Consider the following 20,839-nt stretch of genomic DNA (forward strand, 5'->3'; position numbering starts at 1 on the left):
CGACATTCAATAGCGTTATCATCACTGAATCCCCCGCTGTCAACATTCTGGGGGTTACCATTGTCCAGAAACTGAATTGGACCAGCCTTTGGAGTGGGGGAGACAGTGACGTGGTGGTAGTGTTACTGGACTAGTAATCCAGAGGGCGAGCCTAATGCTCTGGGAGCACAGGATCGAGTTCCACCACAGCAGTATGTGCAATTTAAATCCAATTAATAAAATCTGGAATTGATAACTAAAGTCAGTGATGGTGACGATGAAACTATCACCAATTTTGTAAAAATCCATCTGGTTCACTAATGTCCTTTAGGGAAGGAAATCTGCTGACCTTACCTGCTCTGGCCTACATGTGACTCCAGATCCACAGTAATGTGGTTGACTCTTGATAGCTCTCTGAAATGGCCCAGCAAGCTGCTCAGTTCAAGGGCAATTAGGGATGGACAGCAAATGCTGGCCTTGTAAGCGACACCCACACCCTATGAAAGAATAAATTTTATAAACATATATATAAATACTGCTGCTACAAGTGTAGGTCAGAGGTTGGGAATTCTGCGGCGAATAACTCACCTGACTCTCCAAAGCCTGTCCACCATCTACAAGGCACAAGTCAGGAGTGTGATGGGATACTCTCCACTTGCCTGGATGAGCGCAGCTCACACAATACTCAAGAAGCCTGACACCATCCAGGACAAAGCAGCCTGCTTGATTGACACCCCATTCACAAACATTCACTCCCTCCTCTACCGACACACACAAAGCTAATGGAATATTATCATTTATTGTGAGGGGAATTGATTACAAAAGTAGGGAGGTTATGCTTCCGTTATTCAGAGCACTGATGAGACCACATCTGGGATACTGTGTGCAGTGCTGGTCTCCTTATTTAAAGAAAGATGTGAATGCGTTAGAAGCAGTTCAGAGAAGGTTTATTAGACTAATACCAGGAATGGGTGGGTTGTCTTATGAGGAAAGGCTGGGCAGGTTAGGCTTGAATCCACTGGAGTTTGGAAGAGTAAAAGGCAACTTATTTGAAACTTTTAAGATCCTGAGGGGTCTTGACAGGGCGGATGTGGAGAGGATGTTTCCTCTTGTGGGAGAATCTAGAACTAGGGGTCACTGTTTAAAAATAAGGGGTCACTCATTTAAGACAGAGATGAGGAGAAAGTTTGTCTCTGAGGGTTGAAAGTCTTTGGAATTCTTCCTCAAAAGGCAGTGGAAGCAAAGTCTTTGAATATTTTTAAGGCAGATCTAGATAGATTCTTGATTAACAAGGGAGTGAAAGGCAACCGGGGTAGGCAGGAATGTGAGGTTGAGGTCACATTCCGATCAGCCATGATCTTATTGAATGGCAGAGCAGGCTCGAGGGGCCGAGTGGCCTACTCCTCCTAATTCGAATGTTCATATGACACACAGCTGCAACAGTGTGTACCATCTACAAGATGCACTGCAGCAACTCATTAAGGCTCCTTCGACAGCACTTTCCAAACCCATGACCTCTACCATCTGGAAGGACAGGGGCATCAGATGCATGGGAACACCACCACCTGCAAGTGCCCCTCCAAGCCACTCACCATCCTGACTTGGAAATATATCGCTGTTCCTCCACTGTCACTGGATAAAAACCCTGAAACTCCCTCCCTAACAGTGCTGTGGATGTACCTACACCACATGGATTGCAGCGGTTCAATGACTCTGGTAAAAATATCTCAACAGAACTGAGTTTTCCTCGGTCATAACGGCACACCACCACCTTCTCAAGGGCAATTAGGAATGGGCAACGAATGCTGGCCTTGCCAACGACACACATCCTGTGAAACAATTGATCCCTCTCTTAAAATATCACCTCAAAATGCAGTAACTGGAATGGGGACATACAGATGAAAAATACCACCAAATTGGACCATGGAGACAGGATTTATCAAAGCACCACAGTACTTTTACAACACAGAAGGAAGGCATTGGCCCATTGTGATGGGCCGGCTCCCGGCAAGAGCAGCTCAGCAAGTCCCACTCACCCACCTTTTCCCTGTAGTCCTGCAAATCCTTTTCTCTTCAGATGATTATCCAATTCCTTTTGAAAGCAACAATTGAGTCCGCCTCCACCACATTGTTGGCAACAATGGAGTACATTTGAAGAGTACAAGGACGCAGGGTGGCATAAGGGTGGGAAGACATGAAGAAACATAGAAAGGACAGGGGCAAGGGCTGGTGCACTTTGAAAATGCTACCATTGCTACCCAAGGAAAGTGCAGAACCCCTTTGGGATGGAATCTTTCCCTGTGACTAATAAACTGAAATATGAAATCAACTTTGGTGGGCTGTTGAGCACTGAGTCCAAGCACAACAGACTTTTATTGGACCCTTTCTCAACGTGACATTAAGATTGGTGATGAACATGAGATGTTCCTGGTTTCAGTCACCAATTAGAGAACTAGCTTCACTGAACTGTCAAGTGCCATTTTTTTTACATCACGTGTCAATAATTGCAGATGCCAAAAGGCGCACTGTACCAGAATTAGCACCAAGCCACCAAATTCTCATATGTTTTGTTCTGTGATTTTTAAAAAATATATAATATTGACAGTTATCCAGGTATTACCTGGATTCCGCATTTAAAAACATGTTTTAAAAATAAAAACGTATGGTGATTACGTTAAGTCCTCTACATTTTTTTTGTCAGAAAGCAGCTGATAATTGGACCCAAAGGCAGTTACAAACACAATACGATCAAGGAAAACTCGGTTCTGTTGAAATATTTTCACCGGAGTCATTAGAATTTTAGTGAAGCAGAACTGTGAGATTTTCAAGCTGCATTAACTTGAACTGAGAGGAATGCCCAGGAGTACCATTGTACTTTTCAGTTTTAGGTTGTGACTGGGGAAAAGAGCTAAGGTGAGTTGTTAATCGTCTGTCATGGGAGCTGGTCTCGGGGCCAGTTTTAGCTGATGAAGCAGGAATGCCTCACAACAGCACATTCTTTTATATGTCCCTCGGTATGTTGACATCAAAAATAAGCCAGCAGCAATGATGAGTTGTAAGATTTAAGTGGCATGTAGCCAGCCATACCTTGCATTGTAAGGTACCCTAATTGTGTATTTGGTTAGGATTTCATTTAATCTCAGGCAATGAAGGTTTTTTTGCTTGCTTTTTGCCTATAAATGGCTTGTGGATTGGACTGTGACCAGGAATAATGAAATGGCTGTTCATTCCAAGGACTTTTTTAGGCTTGAGATTGGTGATACAATTCAGCCCGCGCTATAGTTCAGCTTCTGCTGAGGCACAGACTGTGTGGTTTTCGCCTGTTGACTACTTTTTCGCCCTCACATTGTGAGACGAGATAGCCAACACAGTCTTGGGAGATAGGAAGTGGGACAATAGTCCAGGATGGTAAACAAGTTGGCATCTGGTGTTTTGTTGGAACTATCTCAGTTCTGGGGACCTTGTTCGCAAACACTTGAAGAACCAAAAATTTTTCCTTAACAATTTGTAGAGCAAGTCGTGATCAAAAGATTAGATGAAGTTTTCATTTCTACCCAGGGAAAAAGGTGAATTGATTTAATTTTCTGCATGTTTAGAGACATTGCATATATAAAAGACTGAGTTGAACACAGTGGAAGGATTATGTTGCATCCATTTTTAGTTTGTCGGATTCGATTGTCTTACAATCTGGATTTATTAAACATTGGGAAGCGCCCTGTGCTAAAGTCACATGTCCAGAGATGCTTGAACCCACTCCTAGGAAGGAATGGCTATGAGTTGGGTTTGATGGGAACCGAATGGGAATGGCAGAATTGTGTTCTGTGAACTGATCCGTGACAAACTGGATCAAGAATGCCCGCACCCTAAGGCGCTTACAGATTATCTTCCCATTGATCAGGATTCTAACCAATCTCCCAGAGATATAAAGGCCATGATAAAAGACTGATCTCCGTAGCCCTTGCCAAAAACTGAACCTATTTGCATTAAGCAGAATCTAGTTTAATGGAGATTCAGAGATATATAGAAATAACTTGCTCAACCCAAGTGGCGATTAAGGAAATAAACATAAAGGATTATTTTCTCAACCTAGGGAATTAGAGAAGTGTTGGCAGGAATTCAAACATCTGCACACCATGAGTGCTATGCCTTGAATGCACTTTCTGAATAGGCTTAATGTGTATACAAATGCAGATCATTGTTGCTTTCCAAATACGACAATATGGGCTGATTGATGACAACGTTAGCCAACTTTCAGATGTCACCACAATGCATAGTTGACCTGAGCTCATTGTTTTGCATTGTCGGAGGGTTTGGGGAGATGGTGGTGTAGTGGTAATGTCACTGGACTAGTAAACCAGCTGCCCAGGTTAATGCTCTGGGGACATGGGCTCAAACCCCACCATGGCAGCTGATGAAATTTAAATTCAATTAATAAAAGTCTGGAATTGAACGCTAGTCCCACTAATGGTGACCATGAAGCTATGATTGATTGTTGTAAAAACCCATCTGGTTCATTAATGTCCTTCAGGGAAGGAAATCTGCCGTCCTTACCTGGTCTGGCCCACGTGACTCCAGATCTACAGCAATGTGGTTGACTCTTACCTGCCCTCTGAAATGGGCTTGCAAGCCACTCAGTTCAAGGGCAATTAGGGTTAGGCCTCAAAAGCTGGCCTTGCCAGTGACGCCCACATCCCATGAAAGAATACATTTTTAAAAGGGGTGGGGGAGGGGTTTGGAGATGAACCGCCATGTCCTGTTGCAATCCAGCTGTTTCACTGGGCAGCACACTTGTCCTGTGTGGGAAGATTATGGGTTCAAGTCCCATTCCAGCAACATAAGAACTAAGTCTAGGCTGACATTCTGCCCGGCTCAGTGCTGAGGTAGTGCTGTACCGTTGGAGATACCATCCTTTGGATGAGGTGTTAAATTGAGACCCCCTTACGTGGAGGTATTGTCGGATATAATTGTAAGTGTGGTGGTATCCTATAATAGAAAGAAAGGTTTATATTTATATAGCACCTGTCAGTCTTGGGATGTCTTTTTTTTTGAAGCTTAGTCACTATTGTAGGAAACACAGAAACAGTTTAAAACACAGCAAGCTCCCAAAAACAGCAATGGGACAATGACCTGATAATCTTGTTTTTTAGCTGATGTTGGTTAAGTGATAGATATTGGCCCAGACACAGTGGGGAACTCCCCTGCTCCCCTTCAAACTAGTGCCACAGGATCTTTTACATTCACCTCAGTGGGATTGTTTGCTTTTACCTAAGGGCAGTCAGATTATATGGCAGAATCCTGTATAAACCCAACACTGGGTTAGAAAATTGTAATATCTGATGATATTCCGGGCCTAGCAGAACAGGATGGTCCTAGGTTCACTTCTTGTTCTGTGCTGAGTTTCGTCTCAGCCAGCGTGATGGGGGAGAGACAGTGTGCACAGGAAATAACGCACAAGAGGAAGCCATTCAGCCCGTCATGTCAGTGCCACTGAAACGCAGAATAATCTGATGAATTGTCAAAAATATTTTGACATAAGCCGATGATGGTGACGCTCATTGCTCCCTGAAACTCCCCTCTCTGGTCTCTCCTCCCAGCAACTTGGAGTTAAAATCGATACTCATTGCGCATTCTCCTAGTTTCCCAACATTGTAAATTTTCCATTGTATCAGTAGGCTTTTAACTTTGCCTCTTCTAACAATAACATCCTTTCATCCCACCAATTTTATTAGGTGAAAAAAAAAAAGCAAATTGCTTGGCATCTCCTAGCTAGGTGTAAGATTTCACCCTCAGTCTTAAATGGTGTTTTAACAAATGGAAATTTACACTTTACCTTCTATCCTCCTTACGTTGACCTAACTAACATCTCAAAACTACCATACATCAGAGCACCCAAACTAGCTGGCTTTAATCCAATTAAGACACACATAGACACAGACTCCACTGGAACTCTATTTTTAAAAATAATTTCCAATAACATTATTATATCTCCTTGACATTAATGTAAATGGGAGCTGCCTCAGTTAGATGAGTGAGTTGAGACTTCAAGATGAGCGGGAGTAAGCATTCAGTTCACTTAAAGACTTTTGTTTCTATAGCACCTTTCGCAACCTCAGGGCCTCCCAAAGCAAGTTGACCCCAACGAATAACTTGTGAAGTGTCGTCATGGTTGTAATGTAGGAAACACAGCAGTCAATTTGTGCACAGCAAGCTCCAACAGAACAGCGGTGTTTATAATAAGCTAATTTGCTTTAGTGATGTTGAGGGATAAATATTGGCCAGATTACTGAGGTGAATTTCCCTTTTGATAGTGCCATGTGATCTTTTATGTCCACCTGAGAGGACAGATGGGGCCTCAGTTTAACATCTTACCTGAAAGACGGTACTCCCTCAGTACTGCACCAGAGTGTCAGCCTAGATTTCATGTGTTCAAGTCTGTAGGGCGGGGCGCAGAGGTTTGTTGAACTGTCCCATTATAAAGTCCCATTGAATTCAACATAAAAAAATAAAACTTTGAGCAAAAAATTGTACATTTAATGCAGTCACAGTATAAGCTGTTTGTTTCCTCATGTTTTATTCTGTGTCAACTTGATTAAGGTTTAAAAAAATGCACACATTTGCATTTATAAACCCCCTTTCATGCACTCCTAGGGTCCAAAAGTGCTTCAAACACAGTTATGTACTTTTCCTTGTGTAGCTGCAGGCTACAGAACGCAGGCACGACACAGCAAATTTGTGCACAGCAAGATCCCACCAACAGCATTGAAATTTTAATCCTTGGGATGTGAGCGTTACTGGCAAGGCCACATAAATGAGCACGTAAGCTGATTTACTGATGTTGATTGAGGACGGAGGCTTGGCTAGAACATCGGGGGAATTCTCACGCTCTTCTTTCAATAGTGCCATGGCATCTTTTACATCCACACGAGGGCGGGGGGGTGGCCGGGGCAGGGTTGGCGGCAGACGGGTCCTCAGTTTGACGTTTCACCCGAAAGACAGTGCGGCACTGCCTCAATATTTCAATATTTCATATTTCAGCATGGATTATGTGCTCCAGAGCCTGTAGTGGGCCTTGAACCCACCACAACAACAACAGCTTACATTCATATCATCATTTACAGATAACCAGAACTCTCAAAAATTCCATTTCCCCATTGCAGACTGGCCTCTATTTTTTTTCTTCAAAGCTCTGGCAAATATGACAGCAAGCGTTGTCCTGGCCACCTCAGCCAGCTCACCAGCAATTTGCCTTATATTGGCTAGATGGACTGTAGCGATCTCTTATACTCCCTTGAGTTGTAGGCAGTCTTGTTTATATTTCACCTGGATTGTATATGCAAATTTAGCTCCAGTTATCATCTGTCAATAGAAATTCACAACTGCTCCTTTACATTAGAAAGGATACTTTAATATTTTCTGTGCTACAGCTGAAAAGATTTATTGCTCTCGGTAGACCTGTTGCAATTCTGTAATTTCTGTCTTCTGTTACAGATTTCCATCAATCGCTTTTTCTTCAGCCTTTCTATCTCTTGTTTTTAGCACAAATAATTACATCTTCCAGATCTGAAGAAGGTCTGGATGCTTAAAAATATATATTTTTTGAGATGTTAGTGAGAGTCCATCTTTGAAGTGACATTTCAGATCTCTCTGATTAAAGTTGTGTTAAAAAGCAATCCTGTGACTTTTAGTAGATTAATTTAATTTAGTAGATTAATTTAGTTTAGTGCATTAATCAAATAAGGCGAGCAATTATTCTGGTTTTATCAGACCCCTGTCACAAGTCAGCCCGCAGGCTCCCATCTAATCCTAAAGTGACAGTCGTTTTCAGATATATTAATCCCAAACCACATTCCTCTCTATGAATCAAATATGGCCCCAAGCTCCATAAACAAACGGCTTAAAAAGTAACAACTTCATTTATATATTACCTTTCATAAGCTCACATAAGCTCATAAGCTCAGGTATGTTGGCCTCCATTGCGAGGGGACTTCAGTACAGGAACAAGGATCTCTTACTGCAACTGTACAGAGCCTTGGTGAGACCACACCTGGAGTATTGTGTGCAGTTTTGATCTCCTTATCTAAGAAAGGATATATTTGCTATATAGAGAGTGCAGCAAAGGTTCACCAGACTGATTCCTGGGATGGCAGGATTGCCATAAGAGGAGAGATTGGGTCGACTAGGCCTGTATTCAGTGGAGTTTAGAAGAATGAGAGGGGATCTCATTGAAACGTATAAAATTCTGACAGGGATGGACAGACTGGATGCAGGGATGATGTTTCCTCCTTTGGCGGGTGGGGGGGGTTGGGGGTGGGGGGGGCGGGGGTGTGTGTCTAGAACAAGAGGTCATAATCTCAGGATAAGGGGTAGGCCATTTAGGACTGAGATGAGGAGAAATTTCTTCATTCAGAAGGTGTTGAATCTGTGGAATTCTCTACCATAGAAAGCGATCGAGTCCAAATCACTGAATATATTTAAGAAGTAAATAGATTTGTAGACTAATGTCTTGTAGACGTCAAGGAGTATGGGCAGAGAGCGGGAGTATGGCGTTGAGATAGAGGATCATCCATGATCCTATTAATTGGTGGATCAGGCTTGAAGGGCCAAGTGACCTACTCCTATTTTCTATCATTCTCTGAAATTTAGGCATTTGGACCTTCCTATTGGCGGTGAATTAATTGGCCTCACAGCCCAGCTTGATGAGGGGCGCCAAGATGATGGACAGATGTGATTTGTATCCGCTCCCAGGAGCTTAAAAATAGTGTGGGTGGTGGCGGTGGGAGGTGGTGAGGAAGGGGGCTGGTGGGGAGGGTTCCCACAGCAACTATCCGCCCTTGATGCCTTCATGGCGTGCAGTGCAACCAGAACAGCAAACCACTACCTGCGTGGGGCCTGGCTCTGGAAAGCAACCAGGAACCGACGAAGGACTTACCGCCATTCAAGGAGTGACACAGATTACAGAAAGAGGCTGTATGGCCTCATCGAGCCTCTTTGAATGAGCAATCTTAATAGTCCCACTTCCCCATAACTGAAAATATAAAATTTTGTTTTGGAAGCTACTATTGAATCTGCTTCCGCCACCCTTTCAGGCAGTGCATTCCCGATCACAACGAAAACAAAATTCTCTTCACCTACCAGTTCTTCCCTAATTATCTTAAATCTGTGACCTCATCATCCAACATCCCTACCAATTGAAACCGTTTCTCCATCGTTATTCTATCAAATCCCCTCAATTTTGCTCATCTCAATTACATCTCTCCTTGACTTTCACTGCTCCTAAGGAGCACAATCTCAGCTTCTCTATTCCACACAACTCCCTGGTACCATTCAAGTAAATCTCCTCTGCACCCTCTCCAAAGCCTTAACATGCTTCATAAAGGCTGTTGCCCAGCATTAGACAGCGAGGCCTAACCACGGATTCATAAAAGTTTAGCAGAACCCCCTTGCTTATATACTCTCTCCCTGTACTTTTAAAGCCAATGATCTTTGTCACTGCGTTTGACAGTGTGGCAATGAGTGCCTTTATATATACTTGACGCCCACTTAATTCAAAGTTATTTAACTTTAAGCTGTTTGGAACAACTTAGCTGATCCTTTCCATTTTTTCTGGGTCTCTAATTGCCATGTTGCTGTGTTAATTATGTGGCTTAACTCAAATTATTGAATACTTCCATCATTTTTAGTGTAGCAAGTGACTTTGATTCATAAACAGACTAATTTTCTGGTCCCAATTAGGCCCCAGATTTGCTGTCGTGATGATATATTCATGGAATCTAGAGGCTGCGTTTAATGCAATTAAAAGGATTGATGTGGATTGCTCTAATTTGGAATGGCTGAATTTCGACCTCAGCCCTAACAGACTTAGTACTCAGACTGCAACTGGAGTGCTAACATTAATGCTTGAAGGCCATGAGGCCACAATAACCAGGAGCTTAACCATTTGCTGGGGCTAACTTCTTTGTCAAAGGAGGAAATAACCCACAGTATAATTTTCATGCAAATCTGTTGTAAATCATGGTCTCCAGAGTAGACCCGAGAGCGAGCCAGCAGTGTTTTATTGCGTTTGTGTGTATGTTTTAGAGTGTTGGTGTGTCTGGGCGGAAGTTAATGAAGGCCGTTCTAGTGGGACGTGAGGCGGGGCAGTATAATCGCGTTGGGACACGTTGAAGCGGAAGCCCAGTGGTGTGATGCTGGGTCTACGTTATGACGGTGGGGGCAAACCAACGAGATAGCGTTGCCGCTTGGATGCGGTAGGAAGCCATTTGTGCTCATTGACCCGGTAACTAAAGCTCATTAAGTTCAGAACCTGACGGTGATTGAATGTTCCCTTCCAAATTAAACGAGCAGGACGCGGGGATCACAGGCTGTCAGATCCCCAACTGTTTAAAGCTGGTGGTCCCCAGGCGAGGCCTCATGCTCCCAAGTGGGGGTCAGCCGTTTTAAAGCTGCCTTCATTCTGACTGGAAACTTTTGAGGAAAGGGGAGGGGAGTTCATTATATCAGTAAGACAGGGGGGCTTCTGAGGAGCTGAGGAACAGCAGCCTGTGGGCGAGTTCTGAGGGGCAGCAAGCAGCCTGTGGGCTAGTTCTGAGGAGCTGAGGGGTTTCTGATGATAGTCAGATAGTGATGTCTGAACTTCCTGACCTCCAACCCATACTGGACTGAGCAATGGTCCACACCAGCTCCATCACTCAAGTGACAGGCAACCTCCTTAAACAAATGATTTGATTTGAGTTTTTGTTGCTTCCTTTGCTGTGTTTTCTCTTCTTTTATCGTTCTTTCCGCTAATATTATTTATTATTTGGTTTGATTTCTCCTCTTCTTCTTTTCCTTCTCTTGCCCAACCTTTTCTCTCTCTTTCTTCTTCTCTCTCTCTCTCTCATCCACCCCATTTCTCTCTCTGTCCTCCTCTCTCTCTCTTGCGCCCACCCCTCCTCTCTGCAACCTTTTTCCCCCCTGTTTCTGCGGAGTAATTGTTGTCACTTTCAGAAAATAAAGCTCACCATCGATCTGGAGATTTATAAAACCCAACTTGACCAATGTGTAACCATGGTGACCTGATTCCACTCATCCCTGTTACCCTTGTCGACCATGACAGTGTCCTGGGCATGGGGGTCTTGTCCCTTCACCTGGGCTTTCCAATCTAAACAAATATATATATATATATATATAATATTGGTCTGAAGAAGAGTCATACAGACTCGAAATGTTAATTCTGTTTCTCTCTCCACAGATGCTGTCGGTTTTTCCGGCATTTTCTGTTTTTATTTCAGATTTCCAGCATCCGCATTAATTTGCTTTTATTATATAATATTGCTCTTGTCATTTGAGAGAAAGATAACTGTCTCACCTGCTTAATGATGGATTGCGTTTTGACCCAGGAGATAACCAGAAGGAAGGTTAACACGATGAATATTAAGTATCTAAGGAGCTCGTTTGTTAACAATGAAAGATGAAAGTGGAGAATAATTAACTCCAGGCACAATACAGTGGTTGTCAAATGATTACAATGTTCAGAATTGCTTCACCTACTCCTACATGCAGTGAGGCCGTACTTAGTTTTAAACACTGCACAAACCTATTGAGAAAAACACCACAGACTTGTAAGTGTGAAATGTCAATGTGAGGTGGGTTAATTGATGGACGCCTAAGCAAGCGGTCAGTATGTACTTTTTTATTTAGAGGAGCCTGTGGTGGAGGAGCAGGCCCATGCTGTGGAAGGAGCCAGTGGTGGGGAGGCACAGGGGCCTGCGGTGGAGAAGGGGGTGTGGTGGTAAATGGGAGGATCCAGGTGAAGAAGGAGCCTGCAATGCATTAAGTAGGGCCTCAGATATCGGAGTTGCTTTGAAAGCTTTGAGATAAAATAAAAATAAAATTTTGACCCAGCGACATTGAAGGGTCGGTGATATATTTCCAAGTCAGTGAGTGGCTTGGAGGGAAACTTCCAGGTGGTGGTGTTCCCATGTATCTGCTGCCCTTGTCCTTCTAGGTGGCGGTGGTTGTGGGTTTGGAAGGTGCTGTCTAAGGAGCCTTGGTGAATTCCTGCAGTGCATCTTGTAGATGGTACACACTGCTGCTACTGTGTGTCGGTGGTGGATGGAGTGAATGTTTGTGGATGTGGTGCCAGTCAGGCGGCTGCTTTGTCCTGGATGGTTTCAAGCTTCTGCACTCATCCAGGCCAGTGGAGAGTATTCCATCACACTCCTGACTTGTGCCCTGTAAATGGTGGACAGGCATTGGGGAGTCAGGAGGTGAGTTACACACCGCAGGATCCCTAGCCTCTGATCTGCCCTTATAGCCACAGTATTTATGTGGCTAGACAAGTTCAGTTTCTGGCCAATGGTAACCCCCGTGATGTTGATAGTGGGGGATTCAGCGAGGGTAAGAAGAACGAGGAGTGGCAAGATAAAACAAAAGGTACAAATCTATAGGGGTGAACGATCAGAGATCCGGGGATGTATGTGCACAAATTGTTCAAGGTGGTAAGACAGATTGAGAAAGCTGTTAAAAAGGCAAATGGGGCCTTGGGCTTTATTAATTGAGCCATAGAGTGCAAAAGCAAGGAAGCTATGATGAACTTTTATGAAACACTGGTTCAGCCTCAAGGGGAGTATTGTGGGTATTGTGGGCACCTCACTTTAAGGAGAATGTGAAAGCTTTTGGGAGGGAGTGGAAAAGATTTATGAGAATGGTTCCAGGGATGAGGAACTTCAATTCCGTGGATGGATTAGAGAAGGTGGAGCTGTTCTTGGAGAAGAGAACGTTGAGAGAAGATTTGATAGAGGTGTTCAAGATCATGAGGGGACTGGGCGGAGTAGATAGAGAGAAACTGTTCCCATTAGTGGAAGGATCCTCACTAGCTACGGGTGAGGTCCCAGAGGACTGGAGAATGGCCAATGTTGTTCCATTATTTAAGAAGGGTAGCAGGGATAATCCAGGAAATTACAGGCCGGTGAGCCTTACGTTAGTGGTAGGGAAATTATTGGAGAAGATTCTTCATGACAGGATTTACTACCATTTGGAAGCAAATGGGCGTATTAGTGGGAGGCAGCATGGTTTTATGAATGGGAGGTCATGTCTCACTAACTTGATCGAGTTTTTCAAGGAAGTGACAAAGATGATCGACGATGAAAGGGCAGTGGATGTTATATACATGGATTTCAGTAAGGCCTTTGACAAGGTCCCTCATGGCAGACTGGTACAGAAGGTAAAGTGGCACGGGATCAGAGGTGAGCTGGCAAGATGGATACAAAATTGGCTTGGTCATAGAAGACAGAGGGTAGCAGTGGAAGGGTGTTTTTCTGAATGGAGATCTGTGACTAGTGGTGTTCCGCAGGATCAGTGCTGGGACCTTTGCTGTATGTAGTATACGTAAATGATTTGGAGGAAAATGTAACTGGGCTAATTAGTAAGTTTGTAGACGAAACTAAGGTTGGAGGAGTTGCAGATATTGAAGAGGATTGTCAAAGGATACAACGGGATATAGATCGGTTGGAGACTTGGGCGGAGAAATGGCAGATGGAGTTTAATCTGGACAAATGCGAGGTAATGCATTTTGGAAGGTCTAATACAGGCAGGAATTATACAGTAAATGGCAGAACCCTTAAGTGCATCGATGGGCAGAAGGATCTGGGTGTGCAGGTCCACAGGTTACTGAAAGTGGCAACGCAGGTGGATAAGGTAGTCAGGAAGGCATATGACATGCTTGCCTTCATTGGCAGGGGTATTGAGTATAAAAGCTGGGAAGTCATGCTACAACTGTATAGAACCTTGGTTAGGCCACACTTGGAATATTGCGTGCAATTCTGGTCGCTACATTATCAGAAGGATATGGAGGCGTTGGAGAGGGTGCAGAGGAGGTTTACCAGGATGCTGCCTGGTCTGGAGGTTATTAGCTATGAGGAGAGGTTGGAGAAACTTGGATTGTTCTCACCAGAGCGACGGAGATTGAAGGGCGACTTGATAGAAGTTTACAAAATTATGAGTGGCATGGACAGAGTAGATAGTCAGAAGCTTTTTCCCAGGGTGGAAGAGTCAATTACTAGGGGACATAGGTTTAAGGTGAGAGGAGAAAACTTTAGAGGAGATGTGCGGGGCAAGTTTTTTACGCAGATGGTAGTGAGTGTCTAGAATTCGCTGCCAGGAGAGGTGGTGGAAGCAGGTACGATAGTGGTGTTTAAGAGGCAGCTTGACAAAGACATGAATAGGATGGGAATAGAGGGATACGGACCCCAGAAGTACAAAATGTTTTAGTTTGACAGGCAATATGATCGGTGCAGGCTTGGAGAGCCGAAGGGCCTGTTCCTGTGCTGTACTTTTCTTTGTTCTTTGTTCTTTGATCAAGAACCAGAAGGGACAGATTTAAGGTGATTGCCGAAAGAAGCTGCGGCAACATGAGGAAAAACTTTCTTACGCAGCCAGTGGTTAGGATCTGGAATGCACTCCCTGATACTTTGGTGGAGGCACATTCAGTTGTGGCTTTCAAAAGGCAATTGGATAAGCACCTGAAGAGTTGGGGGAGAAACTTGGGCAACTTTGGAGCAAAGGCAGGGGAGTGGGACCAGATGAGTTGCTTCTGCAGAGAGGCAGCGGATACAGGACAAGATAAAAGATCTCCTTCAGTGTTGTAACCATTCTCCTTCAGTGCTGTAACCATTCTATGGCTTGATGTCAATTTTTGTTTGATAACACTGCTGTGAAGCACCTTGGGATGTTTTACCATGGTCACATAAATGTAATTTGTCAACAATTCAAGGCCCTTGGCCTTCAATGTAAATAAGTTAGTATGCTGGTGCAGCAAGTAATTCGGGAGGTAAATGGAATGTTTGCCTTTGTTGCAAAGGGGGATGGAATGTAAAAGTAGGGAAGTCTTGCTGCAACTGAGCAGGGCATTGGTGAGACCACACCTGGAATACTGTATACAGGTTTCGTTCACCTTAAGAAGGGACTTGCATTGGAAGCAATTTCAGAGAATATTCAATGGGCTCATCCCTGAGATGAGGGGTTTGTTTTAAGAGGAAAGGTTGGGCCTATACTCATAGCAGTTTAGAAGAATGAGAGGTGATTTTATTGTAACATAAAAGATCCGGAGGCGGCTTGACACGCTGGCTGCTGAGAGGATGCTTCCCCTCGTGGGTGAATCTAGAACTAGGGGGCACCCATTTAAGGCGGATATGAGGAGGAATTTCTTCTCTCAGAGCATCGTCAGTAATTTCAATTCCCTTCCACAGAGAGCAGTGGAGGCTGGGAATTTGAAGATAAAGGCTGAGTTAGATTTTTTTATTGGCAAGGGAGTCGGGGGTTATGAGAGGCAGGTAGGAAAATGGAGTTAATCCCACAATCAGTGATCCTATAGAATGGTGGTGCAGGCTCAATTGGCTGAATGGCCGACTTGTACTCCTATTTTTTAAGTTCTCATATTTACCTGAGACCCCTGGTCACTCTGTGTGAAGATTTGCTCCCTGATCTTGTCCTTTACCACCTTGTATATCTTTGCTCCCAGTCCTGCAGTGCTGTGATTTACATAGAAATAGTCTCGTGATGAACTTTTCCAGGAAGAAAAGGCTTTTTGATGTAACAGCCTGATGATTTCCCATTTGACGTCACAAGGATGAATATATTGGGAACCAATGATGAGGGTGGGTCACATGGTTAAACCTCCAGGAATGCGTTCAACTGAAGTTGGCAACTCTAACTCTCCCCACTTCTCTGCAGGCATTGCCACAATCTTTTTAATATTCCCCTGAGCCCTGGTTACAGGGGGAAGATGCTCAGCATTAAGGGGGGGGAAAGTGAACAAACACAAAAGGCAATGTATGATCTACAAGCATCTGAGGTGCGAGTTAATGATAGAGCAGCTTGTGGATGTGTGTGAGAATCTTAGCGCAAGTGCTGGTACGTTCACTCTAACAGCCTGCACTGACACCTACTGGAATTGATGGGAAAGCTCTCCCTACTACCAGCCTTAGTTTACATGTACAAACATGGCACTCCCTTCCTCTCTTCCTCACCACCCTAGTTTTCTGCTCTCAGCCCATCCCACCCTCTCTCCCTTCACATCTCCTCTGCACAAAGTCCAGACTAGCTGAGGTGTGTTTCTATGTATGTTTTGCCTGAAAGCATTTGTTTGCTTGTCTTGTTTCTCTCCTTTGCTGCTCCTACACTGAGGCACAGTACAGGCACCATGCAGCATCTTATACGTGTGGTCATTCATCACAATCAGCCCCACCAGCGACAGTGACAAGGCGGTATTGGCTGCCCGTCCTCAGTTATTCCAGGAACATTAAGAGTCACCCACAGAGTGTGGGACTGGAGTCACACACAGGTGACAGGTTCTCTTCCCTGAAGGACCATTGGGAACCAGTTGGGCTCTGTGCCAATGTTGATGCTCCATGCATAACCCTCCTCTCACCCTAGTTCATCTCACTTTATCAGCATATCCTTCCATTGCTTTCTCCCCAGCTATTCACATCAACCAGTCCCTGTGACAGGGAGTTCCACATTCTCACCATTCTTTACTGGAAGATGTTTCTCCTGAATTTCCAATTGGATTTATCAGTGACTATCTTGTATTTGTGGCCTCTAGTTTTCGACTCCTCCTGAAGTGGAAGCATCTTCTCAACCTAAGAAACCCTTTTATAATGTTAAAGATCTCTATGAGGCCACTTCTCAGTCTTCTTTTTTCTAAAGAAAAGAGCCCCACTCTTTCCTGGTAGTTGAACCCTCAAGTTGAATTTTCTCCAGTGCCTTTATGTCATTTCTGAAATACGGACAGTAATCTAGGTGCAGAGCAATCAAATTTCAATAAATTCAACCTAACTGCTCTGCTTTCGAATGCTATTCCGCTAGAAATGAACCCCAGTGCTTTGCATTTTTTTATGGCTTTGTTAACCCCACTTTGCTACTTTTAATGATTTGTGAATTGACGCTATGAAAATACAATCTTCAATTTATTTCCAAGCTTTTGGGGAAAAGCAGCTTTCAAATTTTCCATGATGAAGGGGTATGAACTTTCCTTTTATCAGAAACCTCCTGATGCATGCCAGGAGAGTTCACATACTGTACTGGTTAGGAATGCTCAGATCTGGTTGACCACTCTTCCAACTGGGGGGCAACATGTAGGCGAAGTCCAGGCTTCTGAGAGAAGCTAAGGCCTTGAAAAACAAACTTCAAAGGAGGCATCTAAAGCCACAGAAGATTAGTCATTGGGTAAATTTAACCATGCTAATGTGAAATAGGTAATTTTTAAAAAAGCATTTTGTTTAAAATCTTATTTTTGGGCATTGATTATTTAAGTTACTTGGAAAAATTATGGCGAAAAAGCTGTTAAAATCATTGTGATTTGATTGGTTCATTAACAAGATGTGATGGTGAAATTCAAAACCTTGGTACAAGAATTTCCTATTATAAAATGTTGATGTAGAATTTTTCATTTGTAAATGTTGGTCTGAAATGTATTACCAAAAATCGTGGCATGAGAAATAAGGTTAACGTGGATGGGAGGAACATGCATGTAGCTAGAGTTACGTGTTACATTTGTGTGCTTATTGATGCACACCTATATAGATATATATGGATATGTTTTGCAATCTGGCCATCCACTTCTAAGGATCACACCACCAAATTTATTTGTCACACCTAAAAGTATTAACAAGTCAAAGAATGCCCAGCATTTCCCACATCTCCATCTCCTTGGTTGCAATCAGCCTCTAATTCACCTCAGAAATGCATAGCATTGTGGCCTTTTCAACAGTGGATTGCAGTAATACATCATCCAATATGTTGTATAACTCTTATTGGAGAGTACCGTAGCATAGTGGTTATTCTACTGGACTAGTAATGCGGAGGCCTGAATTAATGATTCAAAGACATGAGTTCAAATCTCACCACGGACAATTTAAATTCAGTTACTTAAATAAATCTAGATTAAAAAGCTAGCATCAGTAACAGCAACCATAAAACCACTGATTGATATAAAAACTCATCTGGTTTCCATGAGCAAAGGAAATCTATCCTTATATGGGTCTGGAGTCATGTATAGGCCAGGCCACAGCAATGTGACTCTCAGCAGTGTGACCCTTAACTGCCCTCTGAAACAACCTGGCACAGGGCTTCCCCATCTGTGGAACCCCTGTGAGGGTCGCGAACTCCAAGGTAGCAATGGCTGCTATGGAGCTCGGACTGAGCGTTAACAGGAGATTTGGCTGCCCAGCCAAGCCTGCAGTTTAAACACTTTCCACCCTGCTCAACCTCACAACAGCCGAAGCCACCGCCGCGCCCCCCGTCTCGCCCGAGCAGCTGAAGCCCACTCCAGCCCTCCAGCTCAGCAGCAGAAGTCCACCCCCCAACCCCCGCCCCCCCTCCCCACTCCACTCAGCAGCCCAAGCCCAGCTCCCCCCTCACCTCAGCAATGAAGGCCGATACCACACCCACCCCTACCCCCAGCACGTAACAACTCGTACCTGCCAATTCTTCATCCTGGAGTCATGCAAAGTCTGTGGTATTAAGATAGGGTCGCACTGGGGAAAGTTTGGGAAGCACTGCCCATACTAGTGGCACCCACATCAGGTGGAGTGAGCAAAAAGAAACCCTTGTATTGTGACCTCCTTTGGAGGGTCTGCTATCAGCAAGACGTCAGCTGTGGTTTCAAAACATAAAACCTTACTTTGATGTGCGCCGCTCTGGTTGCCCTTGAGAAGATGGTGACTGATATGTGTTTCTCTCTCTCTTCATGCCAAATGTTGAAGGCCATGTAACCGTGTCACCCTGGACCAAGGTTTTTAATTTTTAAGACTAGAAACGCTTTTGACCCACTGACTAGGGAAAAGACTAACTCAGCTCTTTCCTTGGACATTAGCGTTGCCTCTGCCCTGGCCATTCCCTGTGGCAAACCATTCCATGCTCTTAAAAACTCTCCCTGAAGAAAACTCTACTTAATGGCAATTTTCAGTTGACACTTCCTCACTGGGCTATGGGGCAAGTGGAGGCCAGCACAATTCAGAAAGACAACAGATCTTGCATTTATATGGCACCTGTCCTGACCTCTGGACATCCCAAAACGTTTTATAGCCGAAGCCATTGAAGTGCAGTCAATATTCTAATGTAGAAAGGCACAGCCAAGGAATGAGCCTAATGACCAGGCATAAAAGCAAAATACTGCGGATGCTGGAAATCTGAAACAAAAACAAAAATAGCTGGAAAAAACTCAGCAGATCTGACAGCATCTGCAGAGAGGAATACAGTTAATGTTTCGAGTCCATATGACTCTTCATCAGAACTAAAGAAAAATAGAACTTATATTTTTCTTTAGTCCTGATGAAGAGTCAAACGGACTCGAAACGTTAACTGTTTTCCTCTCCTCAGATGCTGTCAGACCTGCTGAATTTTTCCAGCTATTTTTGCTAATGACCAGGCAATCTGTCTCAGTGACATGTATTGAAGGATGGGTGTTAGCTAACACACAGCAGAACCCCTCTGTTCCCCAAGTAATGTCACAAGATTTTTCACATCCAACAGGAAGCACAAAAGGGGCCTCCGTTTAACCTCCGATTTTGTGCTCAACTAGTTGGAGTGGGGCTTGAAAACATGACCTCCTTTCGCAGTTTATCTTTTGAGTGACCTAGCAGAAATGTTAGAAGTATGTGGGTTTCAAGTCCCAGAAAATCCAGGTTGGCATTCACACTGCAGTGCTGAGGGAGTGCGGCACTGTCAGAGATGCTGCCTTTCAGGTGAGACGTAAAACTGAGACCCAATCCGCCCTTGAAGGACTGACAAAAGATCCCATGGCGCTATTTCAAAGAAGAATAGGGAAATTCTCCAATTGCTGTTTGTGGGTACTGATTGGCTGACATGTTTCCCACCTGATAACATTGACGATACTAGTACATAATTGGCTGCAAAGCACTTGGGGACATCCTGAGGTTGGAAATGGTGCAACAGAAGCATAAGTCTTTCCTTCAAGACTTTCAAAGAGCCAGCAGTGACATGATGGGCCGAAGGGTCTTTCTCAGCACCGTAAGTGTGTATGCAGGTTCTATAGATTTAATTGGAAATGGCAGGGTATAGGCATCAGGCTGTTCTGTATACCTCGACCCATGAACGGTTTATTCAAATACCTGTGGAATCTACTATTCCTGTCTGTCCTTGTATTTCAGACCGGCTCCATGGAACCCCCATGCTGTTGGAAGGCGTCAAGTGCATAGGCTCAGAACCAGAGTACGACTCCGAACAAAGTGATTGGCAGGGATTCGATTAGCTGACACCAGGATACTATGCTCCATTCAACTATGAAGCCATGCTGCGTTACCACACAGTGCTGTGCTCGCTAAGCTGTGAAATAACTTGCAAAGTTTAACTATAACCGAAGATTGATCTTTCTCGCTCTCCCTCTTTATTTTGGTACTTCAGTATTCTGCTTCTAAAAGTAATGCCCCTTTGAGAGTTTAGTTCAAAAAATGCAAAGGAAACTTCAGTAAATGTCAAGTCTTTTGAAATATTGAGTGGGAGCTGTCTGCGTTGCTGTATATGGAATGAATCGGGATATATGCATTGAATGTACAGTGAGTGCAATTGCAGAATGTGTTTATTTTGTCATATTGGAGAAATAAAGAAATGAAATCCATTCTTAATGAGCTTGTTTTATTTTTAACTTTCCACCCCTATCAGAATTTCTTTGGTTGCGGGATGTAGGTGTCACTGGCAAGGCTAGCATTTATTGCCCACCCCTCATTGCCCTTGAGAAGTGGTGAGCTGCACCTTGAGGGGCTTGCTAGGCCATTTTCAAGGGCAACCATGTTGCTGTGGGTCTGGAAGCACATACAGGCCAGATTGGGTAAGGACAGCAGGTTTCCTTTCCTGAGGGACA

At 43.9% G+C, this 20,839-nt stretch overlaps 1 protein-coding gene across 5 annotated transcripts in view; it reads left to right on the forward strand.

The window, feature by feature from the left end:
* The window catches only part of adisspb (adipose secreted signaling protein b), a 153,015-nt gene extending 132,412 nt beyond the window's left edge, over positions 1–20,603 (forward strand). For all 5 annotated transcript variants that reach the window (XM_078554656.1, XM_078554647.1, XM_078554640.1 and 2 more), the window contains one exon: positions 20,130–20,603. In XM_078554656.1, the coding sequence (XP_078410782.1) occupies positions 20,130–20,230 (101 nt within the window). In that variant the 3' untranslated portion in view covers positions 20,231–20,603. The remainder of the gene's footprint in view (positions 1–20,129) is intronic.
* The last annotated feature ends 236 nt before the right edge of the window (positions 20,604–20,839 follow it).

Source organism: Cetorhinus maximus, chromosome 1 (genome assembly GCF_964194155.1).
Source record: "Cetorhinus maximus chromosome 1, sCetMax3.hap1.1, whole genome shotgun sequence".
Lineage (NCBI taxonomy): Eukaryota > Metazoa > Chordata > Chondrichthyes > Lamniformes > Cetorhinidae > Cetorhinus > Cetorhinus maximus.